This window comes from Phymastichus coffea, unplaced genomic scaffold (genome assembly GCF_024137745.1).
Source record: "Phymastichus coffea isolate CEN01 unplaced genomic scaffold, Cenicafe_Pcof_1.1 PCOF00045, whole genome shotgun sequence".
NCBI lineage: Eukaryota > Metazoa > Arthropoda > Insecta > Hymenoptera > Eulophidae > Phymastichus > Phymastichus coffea.
The window spans coordinates 1,945,333-1,971,421 of record NW_026706856.1 but is presented as its reverse complement, the minus strand read 5'-3'; the positions used below and the strand labels follow the sequence as shown (position 1 = coordinate 1,971,421).

The 26,089-nt window shown below is 35.7% G+C and overlaps 4 protein-coding genes across 10 annotated transcripts in view; 3 read left to right on the top strand and 1 right to left on the bottom strand.

Annotated features, from left to right (window-relative positions):
• The window catches only part of LOC131664791 (formin-J-like), a 43,707-nt gene extending 29,869 nt beyond the window's left edge, over positions 1-13,838 (top strand). For 3 of the 4 annotated variants that reach the window (XM_058936160.1, XM_058936159.1, XM_058936161.1), the window contains 10 exons: positions 5,694-5,791; positions 5,958-6,087; positions 6,754-6,857; positions 7,008-7,185; positions 8,338-8,581; positions 9,096-9,267; positions 9,343-9,469; positions 9,567-9,740; positions 9,822-9,904; positions 10,652-13,838. In XM_058936160.1, the coding sequence (XP_058792143.1) occupies positions 5,694-5,791; positions 5,958-6,087; positions 6,754-6,857; positions 7,008-7,185; positions 8,338-8,581; positions 9,096-9,267; positions 9,343-9,469; positions 9,567-9,740; positions 9,822-9,904; positions 10,652-10,787 (1,446 nt within the window). In that variant the 3' untranslated portion in view covers positions 10,788-13,838. Of the gene's footprint in view, positions 1-5,693; positions 5,792-5,957; positions 6,088-6,753; positions 6,858-7,007; positions 7,186-8,337; positions 8,582-9,095; positions 9,268-9,342; positions 9,470-9,566; positions 9,741-9,821; positions 9,905-10,270; positions 10,309-10,651 lie in introns of all 4 variants that reach the window. The other variant, XM_058936162.1, reaches the window with a different exon arrangement.
• Positions 13,839-17,254: 3,416 nt separating this feature from the next.
• LOC131664793 (F-box only protein 22-like) lies at positions 17,255-19,058 on the top strand. Its single transcript, XM_058936164.1, has 5 exons — positions 17,255-17,600; positions 17,666-17,864; positions 18,073-18,400; positions 18,470-18,843; positions 18,920-19,058. Exons 1-5 carry the CDS (start codon positions 17,427-17,429, stop codon positions 18,979-18,981), a joined length of 1,137 nt encoding a protein of 378 aa, XP_058792147.1. The 5' UTR covers positions 17,255-17,426; the 3' UTR covers positions 18,982-19,058.
• Positions 19,059-19,608: 550 nt separating this feature from the next.
• On the top strand, positions 19,609-22,055 carry LOC131664794 (pancreatic lipase-related protein 2-like). The gene is made up of 5 exons (XM_058936166.1): positions 19,609-19,852; positions 20,185-20,333; positions 20,731-20,907; positions 21,402-21,677; positions 21,758-22,055. The coding sequence occupies exons 1-5, from the start codon at positions 19,614-19,616 to the stop codon at positions 21,994-21,996; spliced, it is 1,080 nt and encodes a 359-aa protein (XP_058792149.1). The 5' UTR covers positions 19,609-19,613; the 3' UTR covers positions 21,997-22,055.
• LOC131664795 (5'-AMP-activated protein kinase subunit beta-2) lies at positions 21,951-24,275 on the bottom strand. 4 transcript variants are annotated; one of them, XR_009301969.1, is made up of 6 exons: positions 23,922-24,272; positions 23,556-23,770; positions 22,872-23,171; positions 22,559-22,789; positions 22,155-22,480; positions 21,951-22,060 (listed from the first exon to the last, which is right to left on the bottom strand). XR_009301969.1 is itself a non-coding variant. In XM_058936169.1 (5 exons), exons 2-5 carry the CDS (start codon positions 23,754-23,756, stop codon positions 22,334-22,336), a joined length of 849 nt encoding a protein of 282 aa, XP_058792152.1. In that variant the 5' UTR covers positions 23,757-23,770; positions 23,922-24,275; the 3' UTR covers positions 22,071-22,333. The 4 variants fall into 4 exon arrangements, 3 of the variants coding, with proteins under 3 accessions (XP_058792152.1, XP_058792151.1, XP_058792150.1); XM_058936169.1 differs by lacking the exon at positions 21,951-22,060 and having other exon boundaries at positions 22,071-22,480; positions 22,872-23,141; positions 23,922-24,275; XM_058936168.1 differs by lacking the exon at positions 21,951-22,060 and having other exon boundaries at positions 22,071-22,480; positions 23,556-23,765; positions 23,922-24,274.
• Between the last annotated feature and the right edge of the window lie 1,814 nt (positions 24,276-26,089).

The following is a 26,089-nucleotide window of genomic DNA, read 5'->3' as shown; positions in this document are numbered from 1 at the left end:
CTCATTACATGCATACGGAGAGTTGACTTTTCACCTTGCCCGTCGATATCTGCCAATTAGAGCAACGTACGGCTTTCCACTCTCGCCGTGTGTGGTGCGCGCGCGTGCGTGTTTCGGTCTCGTGGGAAAAAAGCCAAGCGCGATTCTCGAGGAAGTGAAACGCCCGCGCAGGCCAATTCTCTCTCTCTCTCTCTTTCTCTCTCTCGGTCGTTTAGTTTGCAGCGCGCCGAATAGATTCGACTTTCCACAAAACGCATGCAGGCATTGTTTGGATATATATTCAACGCGCTATTCTGAGCGCAGTTCCTTCTCTATCGCGCCGGTTACGTGCTACTTGAACTCCGTTTTTTCCCATAAGGTAGACTCGCGTTTGTCGTTTGTTGTTATTTCGCTACAAATCGGCCCTACGTATCCGTGTCGCTCGGCGTGTTTTCTTCAAAATCTCGCTCGCCACTCGAAATCATCGACCGTTGACTCGTGGCAGCGCTCGCCGTGCGAGTAGCGCAGTCGCGCCACGACTGCTAATTGTTCATAACGCGGGTTTCGCAGTTGGCTGATCATCGGAAACAGATGCGTAACACGGCGTCGGCCGTCCGATAACCGGGAAGCTCTCGCGAGGTGGCAAGCAGCGCGCGGATGCAGCCACTGTCTTCTCCGCGCCAGTATTGTTCGCTCGCTCGGCGCGCGCACGTGCGAATTTCGCGTTTACCGCTACGCAGCCCCGCCGTCGTTGGCAAATCCATATACACGCGGTCGCGTCCTCTTCCGCGACCTTCGCCGGCCGATGTTGTTCGTGGCACAGCTCGTTGCAACGCAGCCTGCGACGCGGACAGCTGGCGTTTCGTTCGCTATGGGCGACTCTTGCGGCACTGATCGACAAAAGGCTCGCTTCGATTTACAAGAGCGAGCTGTTTATTCGACAGTCACGCGACATACATTCCGCCGATAGCGCGATTCGAAAATTGTTCTGACTGGTGCGCACACTCGAGCAAAACGCACTTGAGTTCCAGTGGCTCGGAAAAGGGGCATTGCGCCCAAATACCTTCCTTTCCCTCTCTCTCTCTCCTCTCTCCGGACAAAAGACCGTACACTTGTGTCCGAGGAAAAAAGGCAAGCAGGTAGAGATTTGTTCGTTGCCGGGATAATTCTGGAGCGGCCCGGGAGAACGAAAATGTAAAAAAGCCAATTCACCGCAGTACGCGAAAGTGACAAAAATTTCATGACAAGATTGATGGCCTTTGTGTAAGAATAGAATTAACGCTCGAGATTACGTAGCACTTCAGAGCCATCTTAAAGTCGTTAACCGCAGTATTTAAAGTGACATCTCACATCTCTTTACGTACATCTGCTGAATGGAATATGAATCATTCATTTTTCTTCCAAGTAATTTTCTGCGAATAATTCGACTTCGACGTGGCCATATTTTTCTCGACCCTTGTCAAATTCAGTCCAATTAGCCGCGAATTTTCATCTCGTCGAAACGAGAACAATTTTGTAGCGTGAACGCGCGAATTCAGCCGCTGCGGGAAAATTAAGAACGGGAAAAAAAAACGCAAGCCTAGGAAAACGTGCAGGTAGCGCGGTGAATTCAGAAATCCCGAGGAGCGATGTAGAGACATTTTAACAAAGCAAAGGCGAAGAAGAGAGAAAGAGAGGCAAGCCCTCGGCTGCTGGAATGCATCTGAAAATTGACGTATATACGCCTCGCACCAGTATATAGCCTCTCTCGGGAAAATGGTTCTTCTTCTGTTTCCTTTTTACCTCTGCGCCGGAAAAGAGAAGCCGAAGCGAAAGCGAACTACGTAAATTATTGTGCAGCCGTTGCACTCTAGGATTTTTGTGCGCAATACTTAGTTCTGCCCTTCTCTCTTGCGGGAATTTATGCCCTTGTGTGGCGCATACGCGAGCATTTCGACTGATTAGCGATTTTATATTCTTCCGTCGGGCATGACGAAATTCGCTGTCTTTCAACGGGATTGAAAATCACTTAAATTTTGCTTTACTTGTATATTACGTAAGCGTATTTTAATCCTTGAAGACACACGAATAAATGCTTTCAAGTTGCGTAATCTGCAGCAGCTGGTGTTCCGTGAAAAACCAAACATTTCATTTACGCGTGGACCGATGTGGAATAAAAAAATTGCTTTTTCAACCTCTTAAAAATCCACTTTCGTAAGAACCTATTTATTTTCAAGAAATTTTACCGTTGTCATCACAAAGAAACATTGTTCGAGCTAATTGCTCCAGTTCACGCCACTTGTTGATTAATCGCACGGTCAAGTCTCGCGTAGGTAAACAAGCGAACGAACTTGCAGTCCGTATAAATCAATCAAGACTCCGGGATGCTTTAAGCAGACCCCTTGCTGCCCGCAATTGTTTATATTCGGCGATGAAGGGACTGGCTTTCGATTCGTTCTCCTCTCGCTAAAGCTTTTATGAGTGTCGATGCGCGCAGGTTTATTTGAGCTGCGAATACAACATTATCGAGCTTTGCCGACAAAGAGATGCTTTTGACGCCTGTCATTGCTGAATTGGAACAATTGTCCGGATCGATGTATATAGCAGTGACGAACATACGGTAAGCGTCCGCATGAAATCGGTAGATGAAATACGATGCAGACATTCTGTGCAGCATCTCTTTGTTTGAACTAGGTGAATGTCTGAGATCGAGTGCTTTACGAATAAGTTAGCCAGCACGGGCACGCGCCGTAATTCCGTAATTATCAGCAGTTTCTCAATTGTAGCTCGGTTCATTTTCGTGAAGCGGCTCTTAGAGATGATTCAAATCGGTCCTCGGCGTGGGACTTAACGGCTCTCTTTTTCTGGAATAAAAACGTGTGCGAGCTGTTGTTATCGCGTGCGACCCAAACCTTGACTCTCGGCGAGAGCTTCACCTAACAACACTAAAATATTGGCCTGCGGTATTTGGGCCGTCTCGTGAAAAATCTGAAAAATTTGAAAAATCTGAAAAATCTGAAAAATCTTAAAAATCTGAAAAATGACACCTACAGCGCTGTAGCATTTTCGTCGATATCATGCCAAGCATGTGTTGTTCTTTCTAAAGAAATACGTGATTTTATCGCGGTCTCAAATAACGTGAAAAAAAAGAGTTGCCATTGGTTCCATATAGCCAGCTATTAAGTTTCACGGGACAAGTCTCTTAAACCTGAAACGAAACTGCCATGTTAGACTAAAAAAATATATACGAAATATTAGATCGATAAAGGTGCAACGTAGCGATGCGATAAATCTTGACCTTCTCAAGTCATCCCAATGTTAGTCATTGACACTCATTCTCGACACACACGCACTCCTTGCGATCTATAAATACACTAAATTCAATTACGTCTGCGTGATACCTATCCGAAGATGACACAACCACCGCCTCGTACGGCTTTCTATCTAATCAGATATTCCAATACATATACGGTATACGAGGCGCTTTATTGCAGTGGACATTTACTCGGAGTAGTCAATTGTTAGGCCAGCGGAGGCCAATTGTTTCGACTGAAAAATCAAAAATATTGCTTAAATATCTCCTATTGCATACAAATAAATTAGATTAGCTTAATTCACTGTTAAAAATAACCTCAATGACGTGCGTAATATATAATTAAGTGCAGCGTGACGCGCGTAAATATCAGCCGCAAAACTCGAAGCAAAAGGACGGCCGACGAAAAAAAAAAAACGAAAAAAACAAGTTGAAATTTGCCATTAAAATGATTGATGCCGACGCTAACGATCGTGGCACCATTGGACTTACATAAACTGCAGCATTGGAGGAGCGCTCGGTGCACAATCAGCGTCAGACAAGACGATGCCGAGTCGCGAAGTCTCAATAACGAGCAGCGGACCACCCTTCTTTCTCGTTTTTATTTATTTCTGCTTTTGCAATGGCTCGAGCGTCGGTGGCAGCGGGCACAGAGAGAAAAACCCGACCTCTCCTTTTTTTTCCTCCTGTTTATTTAACTATACGGCGAGTCACCGCGCAAAATGACGTAAGCTTATGGCTGCAAGTGCATCCCGGCGCGTTGCATACGTACGCTCGAAGGCGTGACTTTATTTACCTTTCTGTTGCGCTCGTCGTTATGAAATTCGGCCTTCTTTTCTCTTTTTTTCTCTTCAATTCTTTCTTATCATTCGCGGCTCGTAAAGGAGGCAACTTTTACGACTTTGTTATTTGAATATTTACTAAGTGGTTTTGCAAGTTTGCGGCTAATTTTTTCTCTTTTTCTTTGAGCGAGGAAAACATGATTTTTCGTTGAACACCAGTGGGAGAAAATAAAAACGGAAGAACGTGTTAATGAATCTTCGTCGAATTTTGGTGCGAACGAAGTGATTAAAATGTCGATGAATTCGAAATTGAAAAGATTACCTAAGCGGTATGATGAATAATCTTTTGGAGTAGTACCGAGAATTACTTTGTCGAGCTCTTGAAAAAGATTCTAATATTAAAAAGAAAAAAAGAAGGATTGAAAAGCTGTGAATAGAAATTTTTTTTCGTTTCAATTCTAGTTTCTTTTGAATTGCGAGGAAGATGAAAGACGCACTTACTTCTTAACAATTTCTGTCTCCGGGCAAAGAATAATTTTTTTTCACTCGTTTCTCGACGATAATTTATTTCTCTTCATTCCAGCAATTAAAAGTAACAATTAGAACGCGCATTTCTGCTGGCATCGCGAACGAAAAAAAAAATATAAATATATGTAAGTATAACGTGCTTGGCGTGGCATCTCTTGGTCTCAATCTAAAAATAATGACCGCGCAGTGCTCGTCGCGCCTTAGAAAAGCCGTAATAACAGATTACATACGCTTCGCCTCGCGGGAGTCGAGAGATAATCGAGAAATCAGTACATAAACGGAAACCGGACGATGGTGGCTAGCTTCTTACGGCATCGCGTGCTCGCCTGGTAACAGGATGCTGCGTCCTTGATATATCGAGTCGCCTTAATGAAAGTATGCGCGGATGAAAAAGAAAGAGAGCCGCATTATGAATAAATTGAACGCCACTGCGGGCGAAGTTTTAGAGGGGGGCGTTTTATGTATTCGCCGACGGTCATCACATCGGAGCCCTTTGCCGGCATGATTACACCTTGCCTATCTTCTACTATACACTGCTTATTTATTGATGTCGATTCATAGCTGCCGACGATTTTTACGAGCCATCCTATCTCCGAGATTTTACGACGATTTTATTAATTTGATATCGGATGCAGTTTGAATCCGTAAGGTTTTCTTCTCTTTTATTGCGAGCATAAAATGACGATGATATTAAAGTTTCTGCGCCTGAAGTACGACTATAGACAGTTCACTCAATAAAATACAGGTCTAATGTTGAAACACGTGGCAACGCGACGACAAACAAGTCTTTGTTATCCCGAAATCTCACTTTTATAGTCCTGCTCATGGTTGGCTAAAGCCTTTTTTCTCCCTTAGAAGACATTCGATTACGGCTGTTACAGCTAAGTGCAGTGTTGATCGAGCAATTCCTTTCGATCTAAAAAAAAACAAGCCTTATTAAAGGCGCACGAATCAAGCTTGTTTTCAGGCCTCGGATAACGCATGAAAAAACAGTCATGGAAAAACATCTTTTCCGTAACTCCTTGTATTAAGAACGAATTGTTGATCAAATAGAATAGTTCATGCAGAAAAAAACTTTCCAGAGGTATTACAACTGTTTTTGGTGTTTTCAGACCACATATCCAGCAGTCAAGCCACAGCCAAAGACTCTACCGCCACACACGACACTTCAGAGACATGTTAAGACCAACAGGAATGTTCAAATACCGAGGTAAGCTTCATTATTTTTCAGATAACAAACGCATATTACTCGGTTTGCCTTCCCGTCTATTTGAGTTTCGTATGAATGACAATAATTGAATGATAAAATGTATTCGACCTTCCTATAGAAGGATGAGAATTCAATTAACTAGCCTAACGATGTTTTTGTTCTCAAGGTTCTATTATCCGGGCGGCAAACCCAGTCCTGTGTCTCAGGTCGAAACGACGATCTCTCGGATCACTGCGGCCTTCCACAGTCTTCCAGGTCATCGAGCTTCTCGCGCGCAATTCCATGCCATTACAAAGGTATGCCGAGTGTTTATTGTCTTGGAGGGTAGAAAAAAGCACTGTGCTCGTTTTCCTTTTGCTCTCGCGAAACTTAAGTGCACGGACACACTAAATGCATGCGCATGTTTTGAAAGTCGAGTGCCGAAGCGTGAAATACTTGAGAAATGCTTTTTTATTGTTAAAAAATATATGAAGCTTTTGAAAATGGTTGGTGATAACAACTCGAAAAATTTCACTTTTCACTCTGTACTTACAAAGAGACAAAGAGAGAGAGATAGAGAGAGAGTGAAGAAAGAATTAATAGTTTAGGTTCATTGCAGAACAAATGTTTCCGCGAAAGAAACATCGCTCGAGGAAAGTAGATTCCACAAATTTAATTTACTTGTGTCAAAGTGTGTAATTGGCTTTCAAAGGCCGCGGTGCCGCAGTCTATTGGAAAATAGTCTATGGAAAAATCGATTTCACATACATTGTTTGTTTGTTTGAAAGAATGTTATTTTCAGAAATATTCCCGTCACAGTAGTAAAAGTATTAAATTTATATCGACGATGCATCAACAATTGAAATCATTAAATTATCAAACATACAAGTATCCTAACTCCGACTTTAGGTTTAAAAAATCTCGAGTATACTCTAGATATTACGGTAAAAAAATTATATCTTAACTATGTATGTTCTTCACAGGCCTGTGATTTACCGTTGTATTGGAAGGTCCCACTTTTCTTAGCGTCTGGCGGCGACACAAACGGAATTATCGAAATGAACGAGTTCCTCGACTTCTGGAAAGAGTGAGCATCTTTTTTTATCCATTGTACATCCGTTGCGAGGAAATCACATTCGCGAGTTTTACGTTCATATTGTATAATATAAACGTATACGATATATAAAATAAGTTATATACAGAACCATTATATAATCAATAACTACGCTATTTTTAGACTGTGCAAAATGCATCACGACGCTGCGAGTAAATTTGTAAGAATAGTGACACGAGGCCTGAGAACAAGTATCCTTCCGGAGGATTTGATCCCTTTGGTGCAGGACGTGGTGGAGACTCATCCGGGACTGACATTCCTGAAAGAGGCAACGGAATTCCATTCACGATACGTTCACACGGTAAGTTCATCGTGGATGATGCGCAGAGAATTTTCGTAAGGCCAAGTGTTCCTCCTCTTTCGCCTTCTCTTCCTCCTCCCGCTCCTTCACCTTTCGTGATTTTAGCTGCAGCTGTTCGTGAAACAAAAGCGATCGCGCGCTGCGATATATAGTATACGTGCACAGTGTGCCTCCCCGAGAGGACGACGGCGCCTCTTAGAAAATCAATAGTGTCAGCTCAAGGGATGACTGAGTATCGTTTTTTTACGATAATTGCTTGCAATTCGCAGCTCTGGTTGTGATTTATTTGCCAAATTTAGAATATTCAATTTCGATAGTAAAAAGTTTAATTATATTACTATAACAGAAACAAATTTTACTCAGAATCATAATGCTTCTACGAAGTAATAGATACACGAAAGAAAATTTTGGTTTTTCTTACATCTTTATTAAATTACAAATTTGATTTGTGTATTGAAATAGAGGAAAAAAGTACGTAAAACTCGTCGTACATTGAAACTGACCCAAATTGCCAAGCTGTGCTATCGTAGAGATCGCAAATATCGCAGGCATTACACGAATATGGTACGTGGTCGTTTGGAACACGTTTGTGTGAGGTCCTTTTAATAATGTTAAAGCCACTTGTAACAATACGAGTACACAGTGGTACAAATTCAAATTTTGTTTATTTATTTTTTGTTTAGAAGTTGCTGTCTGATTTTGAATGGTTGTATTTTCATTTTTGACAAATACGTAAACGTATGTACATCATTGATGTAATAATCAACACAAAATATTAGTTACTAGTTAATTTTTTATGTATGTGATTTATGTCCAAAATACTTTTTACAAGTCATTTTATTCACATAAAACTTTTACTTTATTTTTAGTAGGATGATTGAAAATGAACGAGTATTGTTTTGTCAAGCTTTCATTTCATACACATACCCCATATATTATTCTAAACTTTTTTATACTGGATGTTAAGACTCATTTCTCACGCATACAACAAGATAAAAAAGAGCGAGTTATCAATTGACAAACTAGTAAAGATCTATTTTAATGGGGCCTGCTAATTACTAAGCAATAATTCGCCTCTAGATATAAAGAGTGCAATAATATCCCGCAGCACACACACATGAGTCTAATAATAATGTGACTTACGCTTTGTAGGTAATCGCCAGGATATTTTACTGCGTTAATCGCAGTTGGAGCGGCAAAATCTCGGTACCCGAATTGAGGCGAAGCAATTTGCTCTCAGTGATCAGCATTTTGGAGCACGAGGAGGATATCAATCAAGTGACCGCTTACTTTAGCTACGAGCACTTTTACGTGATTTACTGCAAGTTCTGGGAGTTGGACAGCGATCATGATCTCTTCATTGACAAAATGGATCTTACGCGACACAATGATCACGGTAATTTCATTGTTAGACTTGTTGCGAAATTTCACGCATCACGCGTTCGCCTAATGCCACGGCGACTGTTATCGTGCATCGCTGACTATGGTTACTCATTACACATTCAACGAAAGTACATTTTCTCCTGCGTACCGCGGCCCATTATTTTTAAGCACTGTCGCGTATCCAAGCGAGAAATACGAAAAGCTCAGGTTGAGAATCATCGACTTGTCCAGAAAATGATGTTGATTATATTATTCTGAAAAAAGATCGAACGACAAAAGTCTCAGAATTTGTTTTCGTTCAGCGCAACCCAACTATCTCCTTTTCATATTAAACATACTCTTTGACTTACATCAAAAAGTAGCGCCAGCCACACTGCATGATTCGTCGAATAATATCAATCTGTCATCGTTTGAATCACGGCTCCGCGCGGCTAAATATATAACATCAATGGCCTTACTATTGCATCATATCAAAGTACCTCGAGGCTTCTCTCGCGAATGAAAACCGTGCTTTGCTCATTTTTCAGCTGTATCGATGCGTATGATCGAGCGAATCTTCAGCGGAGCCGTGACAAGAGGCGTGAAGAGTGCTAACGGTGTTCAGCATCCCGAGGACAAAATGAGCTACACCGAATTCGTGTGGTTCTTGCTTAGCGAGGAAGACAAGAATCATCCTACAGCTATCGAATATTGGTTTAGGTAAATTATACAAATGTACAATTTGATCTATTTCATCTTGAGAATGTTCGTGACTATTCCTTTTCTACTCGACAGATGCATGGATTTGGATGGTGATGGTTACTTGTCTATGTATGAGTTAGAGTACTTTTATGAGGAGCAATTACATCGAATGGAAATGATTGGCATTGAGACGCTTCCGTTTGAGGATTGCTTGTGCCAGGTACACTATATACAAAGTTTTATTGTAATTGATACAACGTCATTATATAATTTTATCAATGGAAGCTAACAATCGTTAAATGCTGCGTCGTATATAGATGCTGGATATGGTTAAGCCCAAAATTCCTGGAAGCATATCTTTGAGCGACTTGAAGAGATGTAAAATGACCTCTATATTCTTCGATACATTCTTCAATCTCGAGAAATACTTGGACCATGAACAGAGAGATCCATTCGCATCTGCTAGGGATCACGATGCAGAAGGGCACGAGGTAAATGATTTTCATCTCGTTTCCTTCATTTGCATTCTGTATAGTACTCTAACATACTCATATTACTTTTGAATGTTACAGTTATCCGACTGGGATCGTTTTGCAGCAGAAGAATACGAACTGCTCGTGGCTGAAGAAAGTGGTAACGATCAAGACGATACTCAGTAAGTAATTTACATAAATATAATCGCTGATATTCTCATTTTTGTCTCTTCTCATCTTTCATACTTTCATGTTTTGCTCGTTCATTGTTACACGTTAATCACAACAATCTTTTTTGTCATGCAAATTATACTTTATTTTGCTGTCTATGACATGTTTCATGAGGTTACATGATCATCATATTTTTATTTAGCTTTTTACTGACTCGCAAACGCTTCGGAATTCAAGCTAAATAAGTAAATGAAAAGTGGACGTTGGAAGTCTAACTTTTTATTTATGCGCCATTGGCATTCGCAATTGTTTCATTATTATATTAGTTCATAATTTGTCGATAAATTCGTGGTAATACAAATATGCGTTTGTTACAGAATTTGTGATGATGAAATGTAACCATCATTACAGTCCAGTAAGTAAATCTAATAACTGCATGAACAATGTTATTTAATGTGTGTCTGAAGTATTTTAGTAACCTAATAGTTATTTAGTTATTTTGATTGCACTGTGCCAGTATTTTTTATCGTTTAAACTTCGCCAAAGCAATAATATATTGTATTAATCTAATGCTGCCTAAGTGAATATCTACTTGTAATGTACTTATCGTAATATTAATGATTTTTTCTTGTGTTATTTGATTTACTGCTGCATTGAAATAGCGTGTAAACAAAGCCTAAACATTGACTTTAAGCTGAAAAATTGCTGAAGTTTATTTTATTAACAGTATATAATTTTATATTAAAATGAATTTTTAGGATTTACGGCATCGATGAAGACGGTCACATATTCGATAAGCTGATTGAGAAGGTAAAAAGTGCGCTCTTTACTCGCCCCAAGGACTCGCAACACGATAGCTGTGATAGCGATGATTACGCCGATAGTGACAATTGAAAGCATTGTGTTGATCATAAATTATCCAGATTGAACGATGAACAATATAAAAAAAAACTCAATAGATAATGCCCACCGCTGATGGGAAAACTTGTAAATAGTAGTCGTAACATTGCGATGGAATATTCTATTAGATTTATTTGCGATAATAAGTGAGGCTCGATTGCTGAAAAAAGTATGAAGTATTAGAGTATGAATGGTATTGAGTAGGTATCTATTAATGCAGCTAATGTAGCGTTTGTTGGCTATTTGTCGGAAAAATGTCTTATTATTACAAAAAATAAGTGTCCGAAGTCAAAGCTGAAAAACTATCAAAAACGTTACTGATTATACTAAAGATTATGCCTAAACCTTTTTTTCGTTACTTTTAAGACTTTTATCTTTATTTTTATGAATATACTTTTGTTTAAAAAAATGTCTTCCAGAGTAAAGAACCAAACATAGTATGATACTCTTACTCTTTTTAATAATCTTAACATAATCTTACTTTCGGCTACGTTTTTGATACTTTTGCTTTTCAATTACACAGTATGGTAGTCCGAACATTCATGAGATGTTACATAACAGTATGATTAATATTAAAAATGTGAACAACGTGAAATTTTTTCTCTACAAATTTATGTTTAAAATTGAAGTTAGATAAAACCTATGCGTACGTAATCATCAGTATTTCGTGTTTGTGGTACAAATACGAATTGCTGGTCATGAAAAAATTCATATATTTAAAAATAGGTTCTTCAAACAAAAGGAACAATATAAAGTGCTAAAGGTAAAAGTTTTGCATAGTGAATCATGTCGAATAAAAGTTCCAAAATAATAATGAATAAATATTTGTATATGGATACGTAGAATTGATATTTATGAAAAAGAGCTGCATCCTTTTATAAGAGAGAGTGTAGTATGATAAAAATCAGTAATTAGCAACAAATTACGTAGTTGCTTTTAGTAAAAATTTGTAAAGAAATATTAATGCCAGAATAAAAATGTTCGTGATCCATATCTAAAGGAAATAACTTGTAGGTAATTGGAAAATTATCTTTCATATATTGATTTACAAATTAGTCACGTCTATGATGATACATCATGAATGCAAAATCAATTATACAATTTAAAAAAACTTGTGATGTAGACGAGCACAATTGTGTGTAGAGAACATATTTGTTTAAGGAATCATATATGGAAAAAAAAGGCCAAGACAAATAAGGAACTAACATTTAAGTTTCCCATGTATGATTTTTTTACCTTGTCAAATTACAGTACAGTAAAGATTTTTACTACTTCAATTTTTAAAAGTATCACTATTCTAATGATAATTAAATAAGTGTATCCGTACACCATAATGGGTGGTAAAAAATGATTCTGCCAAGAGTTTTAGGTAGAATTTGTGACTTCTTGCCATACGAAGCTAACCTTTTGTAGATTAATTGTAGATTTTTTAAGTTGTCAAGACTGTTGAGTTGTATATATGTTTCTTTAATTTTCTTTTGATGTATGTAGTTTTTACGCATGTGCACACACATACAATAAAACGAAATTTAATAATCTAGTCCAAAGCGTGCTATTGTATATCTTTTATTAATGATTATTGAGCTAAATGAATATATTTACTAATCAAATATACTGGAAAAACGTAATAAAAGAATAACGTCCGACAATATCGGGGATGCATCTGTGTCGACGAAAACCATAAGTGTAAACGTGAAAAAATTATATGGTGTATAATACGTATGAATGTAGAACGTCATTCAACTATGTTATTTATATAAAACAAAAGTTATACGTCATTTTTTTTCCATTGCGAATGTATGATATTTTTTCTTCGAAGAAGCGAATCTTTTTCAGATGAATGGCTTATTCTTATTCGTGAAAATTACGTACTTACAAATGATGAAAAAGAAAAGTGTAACTCTAACAATTAGATCGCATAAACTCTTTGAACAATCTACTGTTCATTAGGTAATTAAAAGTTGAAATTATATGCTTAAATATTTGCATATCGTATTAATAGAAAAAATTACTTTTATATAGGGAACATACATTATTCTGATCATCACATTTCTCTGTTGCCAGCCAGCAATTTGACTTATGACTAGTTCTTTGCGATTGAGAAGGATAACTGGTAGAGAAACGAGAATGGGATCGATTTATTTAATCATCCAAAGATGTATTATTTATGTTACTGTTAGAGAGACGATTAAAAGAATCTTGTTATGGTTTTTTACGATATTTATATGCATTCGTTTTATTGTATTCTTCTTGTGAAGGGATTAGTACAAGCAAAATTTGCTAGGTACAATCCTAAATATTTACCAGTGCATTTGATATTTTCAATTGTTATATTTATTGATTACTATATATTATAGATTTATCATTGTTTGAGCATCTATGGATGCGGTGAAATGATTTGTAAACTAATTAAGAGACAGATTTTCGGTTTTTGCTTCTGTTGATAAAATATGCGCTGAACTTACGAAAGCAGCGAGATTATGTTTTAAAACATTTATATATTACGTCAGCTGCATGAACATCATGTACTCTATTTTATCGTCTTTCGATATTTAACGATAAATTGATCGAAAAGCGAAAAAAAGTCACATTTTGTGTACCTATTTCATTTATATGGGTATAACGTAATAATGTATGTTTTAGTTATGGAATAATATGTATATACCTTCACATATGTTTTGTTAGTTATGCATGATTAGATAAGTGATACGGAAGCTTCTGAATAAAAGTGAAGATATGTTTCGAATGTGAAGAGAAAAAATATATCCGTCGCAGTTCTGCCTTTTCCAAGCTGGTTCATGTGCGCTTTTTTCTCCGTCTCTAATTATCAGTTACCCGATTAATAGAAGTGTGTATTTTTAATAAGGCAAACAGATTTCCGAGAAGTAAAAATAATTGTGGGTGATAAAAGAAAATGACGATGATATATATCTTTTTAGGTCTGTAAAGTCAATGCGACAGCAGCCTTAAATTTTCAAATATCACACTACGTCAATGTACAACGCATAAGTACCTCGACTATTTATCTTAATAAACGTTACGTAACCCATGCATGAAGTTTTTATCTCTCTACTAGTTACCCTACTTATTAATCAACAAGATAATACTTATTCAACAAAAACTTGCTTTTGTAAAAATTATGTCACTTATCAAACAAAAGTACAATTAAAAATTTTCAATTAGGACTTTGCAGGATTTTATTTTAAAAAGAAGGAAGGCATTTGTAAGTTAATTTTTATTAGAGTAATAATATTTGTATGAAAAATTATCATTGAAACGGTAAATTAATTTTTTTAATGATTGGCTGAAAGATAGTCGCGTGATCAACTGTTGTGTGATAGATATATAATATGTATGACACTTATGAAAAATTACTGCAGATTGTCACGATAAAAGATTGTAAAATACGATAATTACAATCGTGAACGTCTATATACCGAAGTATGTTATATCATGAAGGGTGTGATTATAGAATACCATAATGCTTTGAGAACTTATATTACATTTTTTGTCGTGTTTTTGTAACTTTTTATAATTTTTCAAGGCAAAACTTCGGATGACAAAAACTTAAAACATATTTGAAAACATTTTTTAATTATGATTATCAACGGTAATTGCATATTTATTTACCCACAAATAATATCATCGTTATATCTTATATAAAATCAAGGGAATATTAAATGCATATTGTACTTTCGAATTTTTAATTTCGCCAATTTTTTAAGTTCTGATCTATATTCGTGCATTAAAATGAATGTAAAATAAAGACGAAAAAGATAAAATAAGAGCGCGAAACACGCTAGACATCACTTGTAATTTAATATATCAAACTTTCTTAACTTTTATGTGAAGAATTTTGAAATTATGAAGTACAATTTAGGAGACAGTATATTCATTGTGAATAATTATGACTTCAAATTATAAGATAGGGATTAATCACGAACACTGCACTATATCTTAACGATTTCATTTCGAAAATTTTATCTCTCACATTAAATTTACGAAAAAAATAAATGCTAATCAAAGGTAATAGTTTGAGCAGTATGTTGACGATACTGGATATTTTCTTTTTCTAAAATTATAGACACTCGTAACGTCTCATATTGAATTCGCATAGATGTACTACTAATTATTATTTGATTAACAGATTTTTCCTTGAAACCCTTTTTTTCATACTGTGGTTTGAATAATTCAATAATAAATAATATTTACAATAATTCTACAAAAATCGATTTAAAATGGGTGAGTCCTTCTGAAATTAAAACAAGTTTTCTTTATAAATTGCGCAACGTTTTGCTGTCCACGTTTGCGGTCTTATCAGGCACAAAATTTGTTATACAATACATTAAATATAAAATATCAATTTTAGAAATATGACAAAGAACAATCAACACTTACAATACAATGTTTTCATAAAAATTCGCATAATCTCATCAGTGGAAGCACAGTCACCTAGTCGCTAATTTTTTAAATATATTATAGATCAAATGATGCAATTATAATGTCTGAAACAAAAGAAAAACAAAAAGAAGAAAGAAATCTATAGCCGCTGTAAGCTTCTTTACTCCCGGCAGTTTTTCAAATTTCTGAGGAATCTTTTGGGGCAACCGAATGTAGATTAAGGATGCAAATCAGTGACCTTACATTTTCGGTATCTCTTGTTTGAGATTGGTGAAAGTTCAAGTGACTTTCCTACTTTCATCGAATTGTTTATATTTTGGGTGTCGATCTCGCCAAAGACATCAATTTTTAGGAAATCGGTAAATTTAGCAGTCTATTTCCTTCGAAGTTTACTTTACTTCCGAGTCAATCCAAAAACACAGTCACGTTCTCTAAGGTCATTTATCATTTTATAAATACTTTTTCCTATATTTCATTCGACTTTTTTCTTTTTTAAATCATGTTTCACAAATTTTATACAACAATTTTTTTCTTATAAACACAATAAATTCACTTCTTGTTACATAAATACTGAACATATATTATATTTCAAAATGAAAAATCTGTAAACGTCTTAAAAATTGAATGGCAAAAAATACAGTTTGCAGATCGCAGTTGTTGTTTTCCATCGGTGTCTCAGCAATAACTTACACGACACAGGTTTATGCGAGCCACGCCGAGCCAATTTTGAGCGGTACAGTAGAGAGCACATACCGCAGCACTGACAACCTTAACACCAAGATCCATCGACACCGCATGCTCTAGCAACAACAAAATGTTCACGAAAATCAGCAACCCACCTGCCTCGGTTGTCAACACCACTTACGCTACCGCCCCAGTAGCTCATGCTCCCGTTGCCTACTTGGCGCCAGTCACCCACGCTGTACCCCTCTTTGCTCATAAACTAGCTTCGTCGGAATAGCTTACTTCCCGGCCGTCGCTGTCTCGCACATGACCTACAAGAGCCTGACCATTGGCTATGGATAGTAAACCTTTCAGTAGTGTTTAATTTTATTTTTTTTTGTGTACATTACGCTCTACTGGTATATTTATTTAAGTATAAAAAACAATGACTGAGGTATAATTTACAACAATAAATAAAGCAGTGTTATCAAAATACGTTGTCCTCTTGATGTTTGACTTCAAAATACTTCACCACGATAGTTTAAAAGTCTGGTTAGATCTACAAAATCTTAGCAGTATTTATATCTGTAATAATTAAATACGTGATCGTGGTGGATTGAAAATAATTAAGAAATAGATGATTTTCGGCTATTTCGATATACCTAGAGACACTATTTAATCGATTTTTTTTCAATCGCTGTTATTATGAAAACTAATAATGATAGCAAAGTTGAGTTTTTTTTACTCGAAAAATCTAAAAATTTCATAATATTTAATAAAAATGAGTAATATTTTTAGCATCAAAAAGGTACTAAGAAGAACATTCTTGTTACGGTATTTTTTGCAATAACTGTGTTTGTACTTACAATAATTTTGAATTTTATCAATTTCTACAGAAAGATTTATGAGATAAGAAGGTTTATTTGATTTTGGAAAATATAGAATAGATAATAAGTTATTAACATTTAAAGTTAGGAAAAACGTGAAATTTTCGATCTTAAAAAGTTTATAACTTTTGAAAAAATTACAACAAATCTTTTAGAATTAAAATAAGCCATTCTTTCTATAAAAATTGATTAAGTTCGAAAAAATCATTTCTTCATAATTTGTTTAAACAATTTTAATATAACAAATTTCTAAACATAAAATCTAGTGATGGATTCCGATTCAGAAGATTAAATTATTTAAGAATAATAGATTAATACTCAGCGCATTGTTATTGCATATGAGATATCATATCTAGCTTCCGAACTACTAGATAAAATTGAATTTCCCGCGCAAAGTCCGCTGATTTTGTTGACATGGATTCGGCGTTTGCGCGCGCATACCTAATGAACATGGAGACTGGAGACTATATATATAGTTATGTATAGTCTCCATGATGCAAACACTCAGTGGATAAAGCAAAACAATAATACAAATATATCGCAATAGCATGACGTGAGACTGGAATCTGGATAAGAACAACTAGATAATCTTAAGCTTTGTTTAAAGAAAATATAAATTTATTATATTAGAATTCTATATTTGCAATAGTTGGTAGTTTTATCAATTTTACTAGCTGTGATAATGGAATCTCCAGTAAAAAAGATGAAGATCGTCGTATCTACTGAAGAAAAGTCTGACTGCAGTAGTCGAGATGCACAAGAAACACAAGAAAATGTTTTGACTTACGATGTTTTAAGAGTGATTTTTGGACAGTTGGGTGCTAAAGACCTCTGCTCAGCTGCTCAAGTGTGTAGGAAAGTATAAGTATTATCAATCGCTCGATAAAATAAATAATATCTCTGTATATACACTAACGCAGGCTTTGGAAGGATGCTGCAAGCAAGGAAGCTTCTTTAAGAAAATATCCTGAGTATTTCTTGAAACGTTACAAAATAATAGATAGAGACGATGCAGACAATATGTATGCTTCAGAACTTATTGGCAATGAGCTAAGGATTCGACCTGTAGTGGCATTAATCTGTGCAAAAGTTCAAGAAGAAAAAGAATGGACCCTCAAAGGTATACCTTAACTTTTTCAAAATATATGAGTTTTGAGTTATAAAAGATTTTATTAATACATTGGTATTACACAGTACTCATTTATTGGACAATGTGTAAACATACAATGAAAACAACATATTGAAATTTTGATAAAAGACTATTATTACAATGTATTAGTGTAAGAGTTAAGTCAAATTAAAAGTAATATTCTTTGATTGATTTTCAGGTTGTTACTGCCAAAACCTACCTATAGACTGCAATGCAATTTTTCTTGGAGGATATGACATTGTACTAAATGACTCAAAAATTCAGAAAGGATTTGGAATGGCTGTGGGATTATTTCTTTCTGCTTTGCCTAAATTATCACACAAGCTATACCATGTTAATATGCACACATTTAGTGGATCTTCCAATATTGATATCAATGCTCACGCTGAACATTTAGTTAAACAATTACTTAGTTCAAAGAAAGAAAAATCAAAATGTATTATTATGCTGACTGATCATAGTGGTTATCAATTTTCCAAAGTCATTATGAAAAATCTACGAAAGCAGTAAGTAAATCAGAAAGAGCAAAGAATATTCACTAAACTATCATTTGAAAAATCAAATTTGATTTGTAGATATCCAATAGGTAAAATATCACTTTGGGGAGGAATTTGTACAGATTTAAAAGTCTGTGAAGTATCTTCTTCATCACGTAATTGTTCACAAATTTCTCAATGGGCAGCTATTACTTTGTCTAGTCCTACTCTGCAAAGTTGGTCAATTGTTTTATCACAGTCGTGTCGTAAGGAAGAAGAAGTTCAAGAGAAATTAGACAAATTCAAACAGAGTATTGCATTGAAAAAACACTCTTTGGGACTGATGTTCGCATGTTGCGAACGCTTAAATAAAAAAGATATGGAAATAGCTATATTCAAAAGAGTCTTTCCTAATGTACCTTTGATAGGCCTACATGGTGATGGTGAATACGGACTCAATACTTTGAATAAAAGTAAGCTATCATTGTTGATTGCTGACAGTTTTATTCTTTATTGCTTAGAAACTCGTAAAAATTTTCTGATTTTCAGAACGAGAAGATACCTTGTGGCATGCATATACAACGATATTTTTGGTCTTGACATATCAATAAGCCTTAAATGCAGTCTGCAACTAGAAGAAAAATGATCGTGATACAATTAATGTGATATAGGCTCCAAGGAAAATATAGAGAATCAACACCACGAATTTAAATAGCATTACGAATGTATATTAGGGGCACTTCTTACCATTCGAGGAACGAAATACAAAGAAAAAGAAAACAGAACAATATCTTTATCGGCACCGGAACGAATAGTTGCCTATCTCGTGGCGATGGCGAGGAAAAGACCAGTTTATTGCGTACGTGCTTGTCATTGCGCATGCATAATTACCTTTCTTACCAAACATGCGTCTTTGATAGCCTTTGGTTGAGATAGTGACAACTTTTTTGATAAAACTACTGCCAGGAACAACTGGGTCAGCATGCACCCACCTTCAGGTTATCGAAGAAACTCCTTATAAAGAGTCTGATTGACTTTGATAACGCAGTAAGTGGCGTGGGGTTGTGCCGCGTCCGAGTGTCCCGTGTAGACAGATTTTTTCAACAATCGCTATCCATTAAAATGCATTTATCTTTGTCACTTTGTTGATTAAAAATACATCCTCTAATACAAATTTTATTAACTTGAAAAAATTTGAACGTAATTTGTTGTCGAAACCGTTAAGTTGATAAAAAACATAAAAATGGATAACATATTAACTTTATTAATCGAATTTTTATTACGGATGTTGTGGATAAGTTGGGCTGTGACCCCGAGCATGGCATGGGAGAGTGGGCTTAAAGAAAAATATGACGGCTATGGAGAAGATTGGATTTTCATGCCTGACGGCAAAGAACAACCTCAAGTTGCCGTTCTCAAAATTGTTCAGTCTGACAATCGTGGTGTTCTTGACGAGCCGATTGGTTTTATTTTATACACACGGTAGAAAACTTTCTGATCGATTATTACATTCAAATTTTTCCTATTTCTAGATGTAATTTTTTTATATATAATTATGTATATAAAGTTCAAACAATAAATGATTATGTGATCTTGGTGGATGGAACATCTCATTGAATAAAAAAATTGTTTAGTTTCAATTTTTATTTTTTATATTTCAAAATGCATTTGAAATCAAAATTTAAATACTTTTGAAATCGACCGGTAAACGAAATCTTATTATAATATAGAATTATAAATTTTCACTATTGAACGAATTGCTTATATTAAAATATTTTCGAAAGCATATTAATTTTTCTCTATAATTTCCATAGAGCTGATCCAGAAAAAGGAGTACATTTGAATATAAATGATTTAGAATCTTTAACTAACTCCGATTTTTCGCCAGATCGGCCTACAAAGTTTATTACTCACGGGTGGAAGTCTAGCGCTTTCAGTGCAAGTATAATTAACATGAAAAAAGGTAATTTAATGACCAGGTTATAAATAAAACTTTATAAATATTCCTTCAAATCAATAAAAAATTTTGTTTTAAATATTGCAATAAAAATTGAATAGTACTAATTAGAACTTTTTAAAATTGGCTAACAGTACTATAGAAAAAAATTTTATAGTAACAATTCGCTTTTTAAATTGAAAGTCAATTTTTTGTGGGAAACTCATTGACAAACTCACCATTTATTTGAAGTATCTAAAATATTATTTTTAACGTTTTCATAGCATCGCATGAATACGAATTTTTTCTCATTTTTGATAGTGATTTGTAATATTAAATTTAGCTGTTTCATATGTGAATGCTAAAATGACTCCAAACTAAGTGACGAATTATCAAATATATATTAAGATTTAATATTCTATAGAATATCTAATTAATGGGGACTACAATGTCATTCTTGTTAATTGGGAACCCATGGCTGCAAGTACATTTTATCTTGGGCCAATGCGAAACACAGGTAAGGTCGGCGCAAAAGCAGCACAATTCATTGATTTCCTTGTTCGTGAAACTGGAATATCGACTGATAGAATACATTTTATCGGTAAGTTTAAAAATAAGGCTAAATTAGTATTAACTAGTTATTACCACGTGTATAAGATAATGATTGGGTGATTTAAGACGTGAAATTGTCGTACAAGTTGTTTCCTTTATCAAGTCAATTTGCGTAATTGAAATATCTACTTTATGATGTTAGTTATTTTTGGTGTATTAAGTTGTTCAAATGATATATTTAACGTACCGGCGAAACATTTTTTTGATTTTTATCGCGAGACATCTGCTTACAAGTTAATAACGCAGTTAATTTATTTTGAAAGATATTGTTATCAAGATTCTACTCTTATCTACATTTATTACGTCGTGATTAAAAGTTTTGAAATTATTTCATTTAAAGAGTTTATTTAATTCAGTCAGTCGGTTTAAAAAAATTTTGTAAAAATAATGCAGCTTCCACGAGAAATTATAAAATTTTGTTTGAGATGAAAATTGTAACTGAATTTAAATTAAGCTGTTTTTAATGTATCACGCCTCAAAAAGGTCACTCATTGGGAGCACACGTGGCTGGCAATACAGGCGAGCAAGTAACCTCTGGTAAAATGGGGAGAATTACTGGACTAGATCCAGCACTTCCTGGTTTCCATGTATTAACTATGGACAAAGGTCGACTTGATCCCTCTGACGCTCTATATGTAGATGTTATACATTCCTGTGGCGGAGTTTTGGGCTACTTGCAACCGCTGGGTCACACAGATTTTTATCCCAATGCAGGTATTGCAGTGCAACCTGGTTGCTGCTGCGTGCCAGAATTAATTGGTGAACATTCGTTTTTTTCTATCAAAGAAACATTGTTTAAAAATGATCGAATTAGCCAAATTTGTACTTGATTATTTTAGAGGCGTGCAGTCACGGAAGAGCTTACCATTATTTTACCGAAAGTATTAATTCGCGAATAGGATTGATAGCAAAACCATGCGAGACTTGGGACAAATATTTGCAAGGCGAGTGTGATAATAACGTTCCTGTGCTGTTAGGTGAGCATGTTGATAAGTCAGCAAGAGGATCGCATTTCTTGCGAACGAGATCTGAGCCTCCATTTGCTTACACCGAAGACTTTGCCGAGAATGAAGTTTGAAGTGAGAGATAGAATAAAAGAAGCCATTGTTTCTTTGTACTATATAAATTTAATATTCTAGTCTCTATGAAAAATGATGCTTGATCAATTCGAAACTATGACTTTTAATAAATAATTACATATGTTACAATTCGAGGTATAATAAACGATCCACGTACCACAAATCGGACTCTGCATATATATCATATCACTTCATTTTTTAAAGTACATCTAAAAAAGCCTTAGGGTTGATTCTCTATTTCATTTGCTCCATTTGAACCCCTATCATACTTTTTTTTGTTTATCAGCTAAGCAGTTCCTTGCGAGGGTGGGAATGAATGCCTTAATGTCGTTAGGATTAGATTGGCTTGTACAATAGCGTTGTCACGTATTTTTTGCGATAGCGGTGAGTTGCTGAAAGCACCATTACACTATCTTTAATACTTAATGCGTAGAGGTGATTTAACATTACATGATTCGGTTCTGGTAGAAGCGTTGGTTCACACTGCAATAACAACAAATCTCGTGTAAGAAATGCTGATACTTAAAATGCTTGTCAAACGTTGTTACATTTTGATCTTACAGATAAAGACGTATCTTTGTTAAGAATCACTTGAAGTAAATGGGGCGGTAGTATTGGTGGACCAGGAACTTTCTCCCATGGTTTGTGTGGTGGTATGTCTTGGCCCCACTCTGTCTGGGCACTACTGATAATGCCTTCACTGTCTTTTGCAAGAGCTTGGAAGACTTCAAAGTCGGATTTTTTGACAGATACACAGTTATTTTTAGATCCCATTCCATTGTCAACGATTTTCTAGACGTAGAATATGGTAAAATATGATAATTAGTTCATGTAAGTATTCACTGATTATCAACTGATTATGTTTGTTGCTTACAAGGCCAGGATCATGCCTCCATTCTCCATCAACGAAAAATTTGTACTGGTGCTCACCTTCTGGCAAATCAACAATTGTAACAAAATCTCCATGACTCTTCACCATCGGCAATGTTTTCCAGTCATTAAATGTACCACTTATATACACTTGTTTGCCACCACCCTCCCACTTGAACACAGTAGGCAAGACCTTTCTATCTGTGTTTTTAGAAGTTGCTCCTTCTGAGACTGTATTAGAGCGAGGCCTTGTACCAGGAAAATTATCTCTGGTCTTAACATCATTATTATCATCTTTATCTTTCTGTTAAGTATTATCACCAAACCAAGCACACAAACCTTTTATTAGTATTTCTAATTTATAGGAGTTAATCAATAGCTATTTAATTTAATTACCATAAAATACAATGATTAAAAAATAAAAACAAAAGAAAATTGAATAGAAGTAAATTAAGATTGAAGACTTTAGTAAACATTCAAATGTATAATTTTAAATTCAATTGAGTGATTAATAATTTCATTTGAATGTTGATGCTAAATGATGCTTAATTTAATCAATAATAACGTAAAGCTATGCCAAGTACTTTTATTGAATGGTTAGTAAATAACATATAATTCAAAAGCTGTTTACAGGTATTATTAATAGAACAAAATGCAATGTGAGTAAAATCATTGCAATAAAGTTTACCTTTGTATAAAATGGCTCTTCTTCCTCTTGTGAAGATTGAAGCAAGAGTTTAGTACTTGGTTTCTTATCAAAAGTAAAGGCATGTCCATCCTTGCCAGGGGACGATGGTGGATGATGATCTTTGATGTGCCTGTGGTGAGCATCTCGATGAACATTGGCATGGTGGTGACTAACAGGCTGATTGCTGCCTGCGTTACCCATAATGGGACTCTACTCTGAGCATCGAAAAAAAATATTAGTAAGCATTAGGTCAGCAATCGCTGAAAAACATGTCATTTACAATTCAACGAGTTTGAGAGCAGACAAAGTGTGCGCGAGTCGTAGGCTATACGGTGTAAATATGGATGCACAACGTGTATCTATTACCTTTATAGATCCGATTGAACAATGTCACTTGGTGGTCGTCATTTGCTCCGAGGCAAGTTATGTGATGTATTAGAACCGATGACAAGTAGGAAATATATGTTATTTATCCACCAAACGATTGCAAGCTCGTGTTTGGATATTCCCTCGAAATATCAGCTGATCCAACTACGTGCTTTTATACACTTTCACTGTCGCGTAAAAGATGGCCACATTGACGACTCCCCTATATTTAAAGTTGACTGTAGTCCCCCCACCATCTATGTCATTGTTTACCAAATAGCACGATCAGTTCAAATAATTTGATGCTTAAAGAAAAGGGTGCGTCTTGAAATAGATTATAATAGCAGTATATATTGTCTATGCATAACGCTGTTCGTCGATAGTTTGTAAAATTCTATTCAATTGCATACCTCAGGTAATGTAGCAATTCTATTTTACCAACAGTCCATATCGAAGCAACTTATCTTTTATTCAACATCTGTGATTTTATCCACGATAAATAAGTGTTCTGATGTCAAAGGTAATAATTTTACTACTGATATCGTATTCTTCATAAATTCTATATCAAGTATATTTTTTAAATATTGTGGGATATTAGGAGGTTCAGAAATAATATATATACGAATTCCAAAAATTGGTTTTTTGGTAAAAAATAATCAATTTTGAAAACCGAACGTGTTCAACAAATATTATATTTATTAATTATTATTTTCACGAAAATACTTAAAGTATCACTTGAAAATTTTCACAATAATGCGGCGAGGATTTATTAACGGACAAGATGATCACTTGTTATAACTGATTATTTTTGACGTAATGTAAATAATATAATCGTGATTAATAAAAATATCATATTTTTTAAGATGCAGGTATTTGAAATACAGTGTTGGATTAGGCATGGCTATAAATATTTGATTTTTTTTATTACTGTAACGTTGTTTTTTAAAAATAATTTAAAATAAGACGAAACGATAAGTAACGATTTGTGGTCATTTCGCTCATCGTTAAGCCACAAATGAAATTGACATGACGTATCCGACAAAATAATATACATTATTTTGCATTGAACGAGCAACAGACTGTGAATATCGTAAAAGTATTGTACCAATGAAAGCGGCAGATGTGCGAGCAAATAAAAGAATGAGATTGAAAACAGCTATGAGCAATATTGGGCACATTGTTGCGAGCTTGCGGCTGCAACTAATTACGGCCGAAGTCCGACATGAAAAGTTCGCGCGGATCGGAAAAGCTGGAAGAAAAAGAAAGGAGAAACCAGCGAGTCTCTGGCGCGCGCACACAGAGAGAGAGAGAGAGAGAAAGAGCGAGAGAGAGATCGTAAAAAGGTCCGCGAAAGGTGATCAATAACCGTCAATATGCAGCGCGAGAGCGAGAGCAGGGTGCTTTAATAATAAGAGTCTCGCTGGCATGGCACGGCGGGCGCATAAGCCCGGAGGTCCCGGAGCCCAGTTTTACGACTCTGCGACACAGGACGTCACTTCTGCCGGCCTCTTTATTACCGAGCCATCTTCGCATTTTCCCCACTCGCAGCGTTCCCAGCGAATTTATTATTTATAAAGTCTCCAGCCCAGCGCGGCTTCTTCTTTTTCCATCCAACTCGCTTTCTCTCTCTCTCTCTCTCTCTCTCTCTTGCGTGCGCCTGTTGCCTTGCTTTTTCCTCCGTCTTCTCTCTCTTCGCGCTGTGTGACTTTTTTTACAGCCCACTGGATACCTATATACTTGGCCTGCCGTGTACTATCCAGAAAAGTCTGATTTTCACTGCCGTGCATCGAGAGCTTCTCTTTCGCTTTTCCTTTCTACTTAACCAATTTTATGTTGTTGTAAAACGAATTATACGCTGAAGTTCTACAATGAGCTTTCTTAATTGTAATGTCAAAATCAACGCCAACTTATAATATCCACGCTGCGGGCACATGTTCTTTCTTATACGAAATCATATTCGTCCGATAGGTAGTTCGGCCTTCAATGCAGTTTGCTCTGTATCTGGACGATATTCCACATTGGCTTTTGGTTGCTTTTATTACCCGATTACGTAACGTCAATTGCCTGATTAAATATATCAATTGGTAAAATGTTTTACATTGGAGGAATTTATTTCTGGTATAATTTTGCGTATTGGAACGGTATATCTTTCTTTCGATTTCGTTGCT

Coding starts and splice junctions, on each gene's coding strand:
- LOC131664793 (XM_058936164.1), top strand. CDS start 17,427: ATGGAATCTCCAGTAAAAAAGATGAAGATCGTCGTATCTACTGAAGAA. Junction 17,601..17,665: donor CAGCTGCTCAAGTGTGTAGG/AAAGTATAAGTA, acceptor CACTAACGCAGG/CTTTGGAAGGATGCTGCAAG. Junction 18,401..18,469: donor ATGAAAAATCTACGAAAGCA/GTAAGTAAATCA, acceptor TTTGATTTGTAG/ATATCCAATAGGTAAAATAT.
- LOC131664794 (XM_058936166.1), top strand. CDS start 19,614: ATGGATAACATATTAACTTTATTAATCGAATTTTTATTACGGATGTTG. Junction 20,334..20,730: donor TATAATTAACATGAAAAAAG/GTAATTTAATGA, acceptor AATATTCTATAG/AATATCTAATTAATGGGGAC. Junction 21,678..21,757: donor CTGCGTGCCAGAATTAATTG/GTGAACATTCGT, acceptor TGATTATTTTAG/AGGCGTGCAGTCACGGAAGA.
- LOC131664795 (XM_058936168.1), bottom strand. CDS start 23,756: ATGGGTAACGCAGGCAGCAATCAGCCTGTTAGTCACCACCATGCCAAT. Junction 23,172..23,555: donor AAGAGCCATTTTATACAAAG/GTAAACTTTATT, acceptor AATACTTAACAG/AAAGATAAAGATGATAATAA. Junction 22,790..22,871: donor GGAGGCATGATCCTGGCCTT/GTAAGCAACAAA, acceptor TTCTACGTCTAG/AAAATCGTTGACAATGGAAT.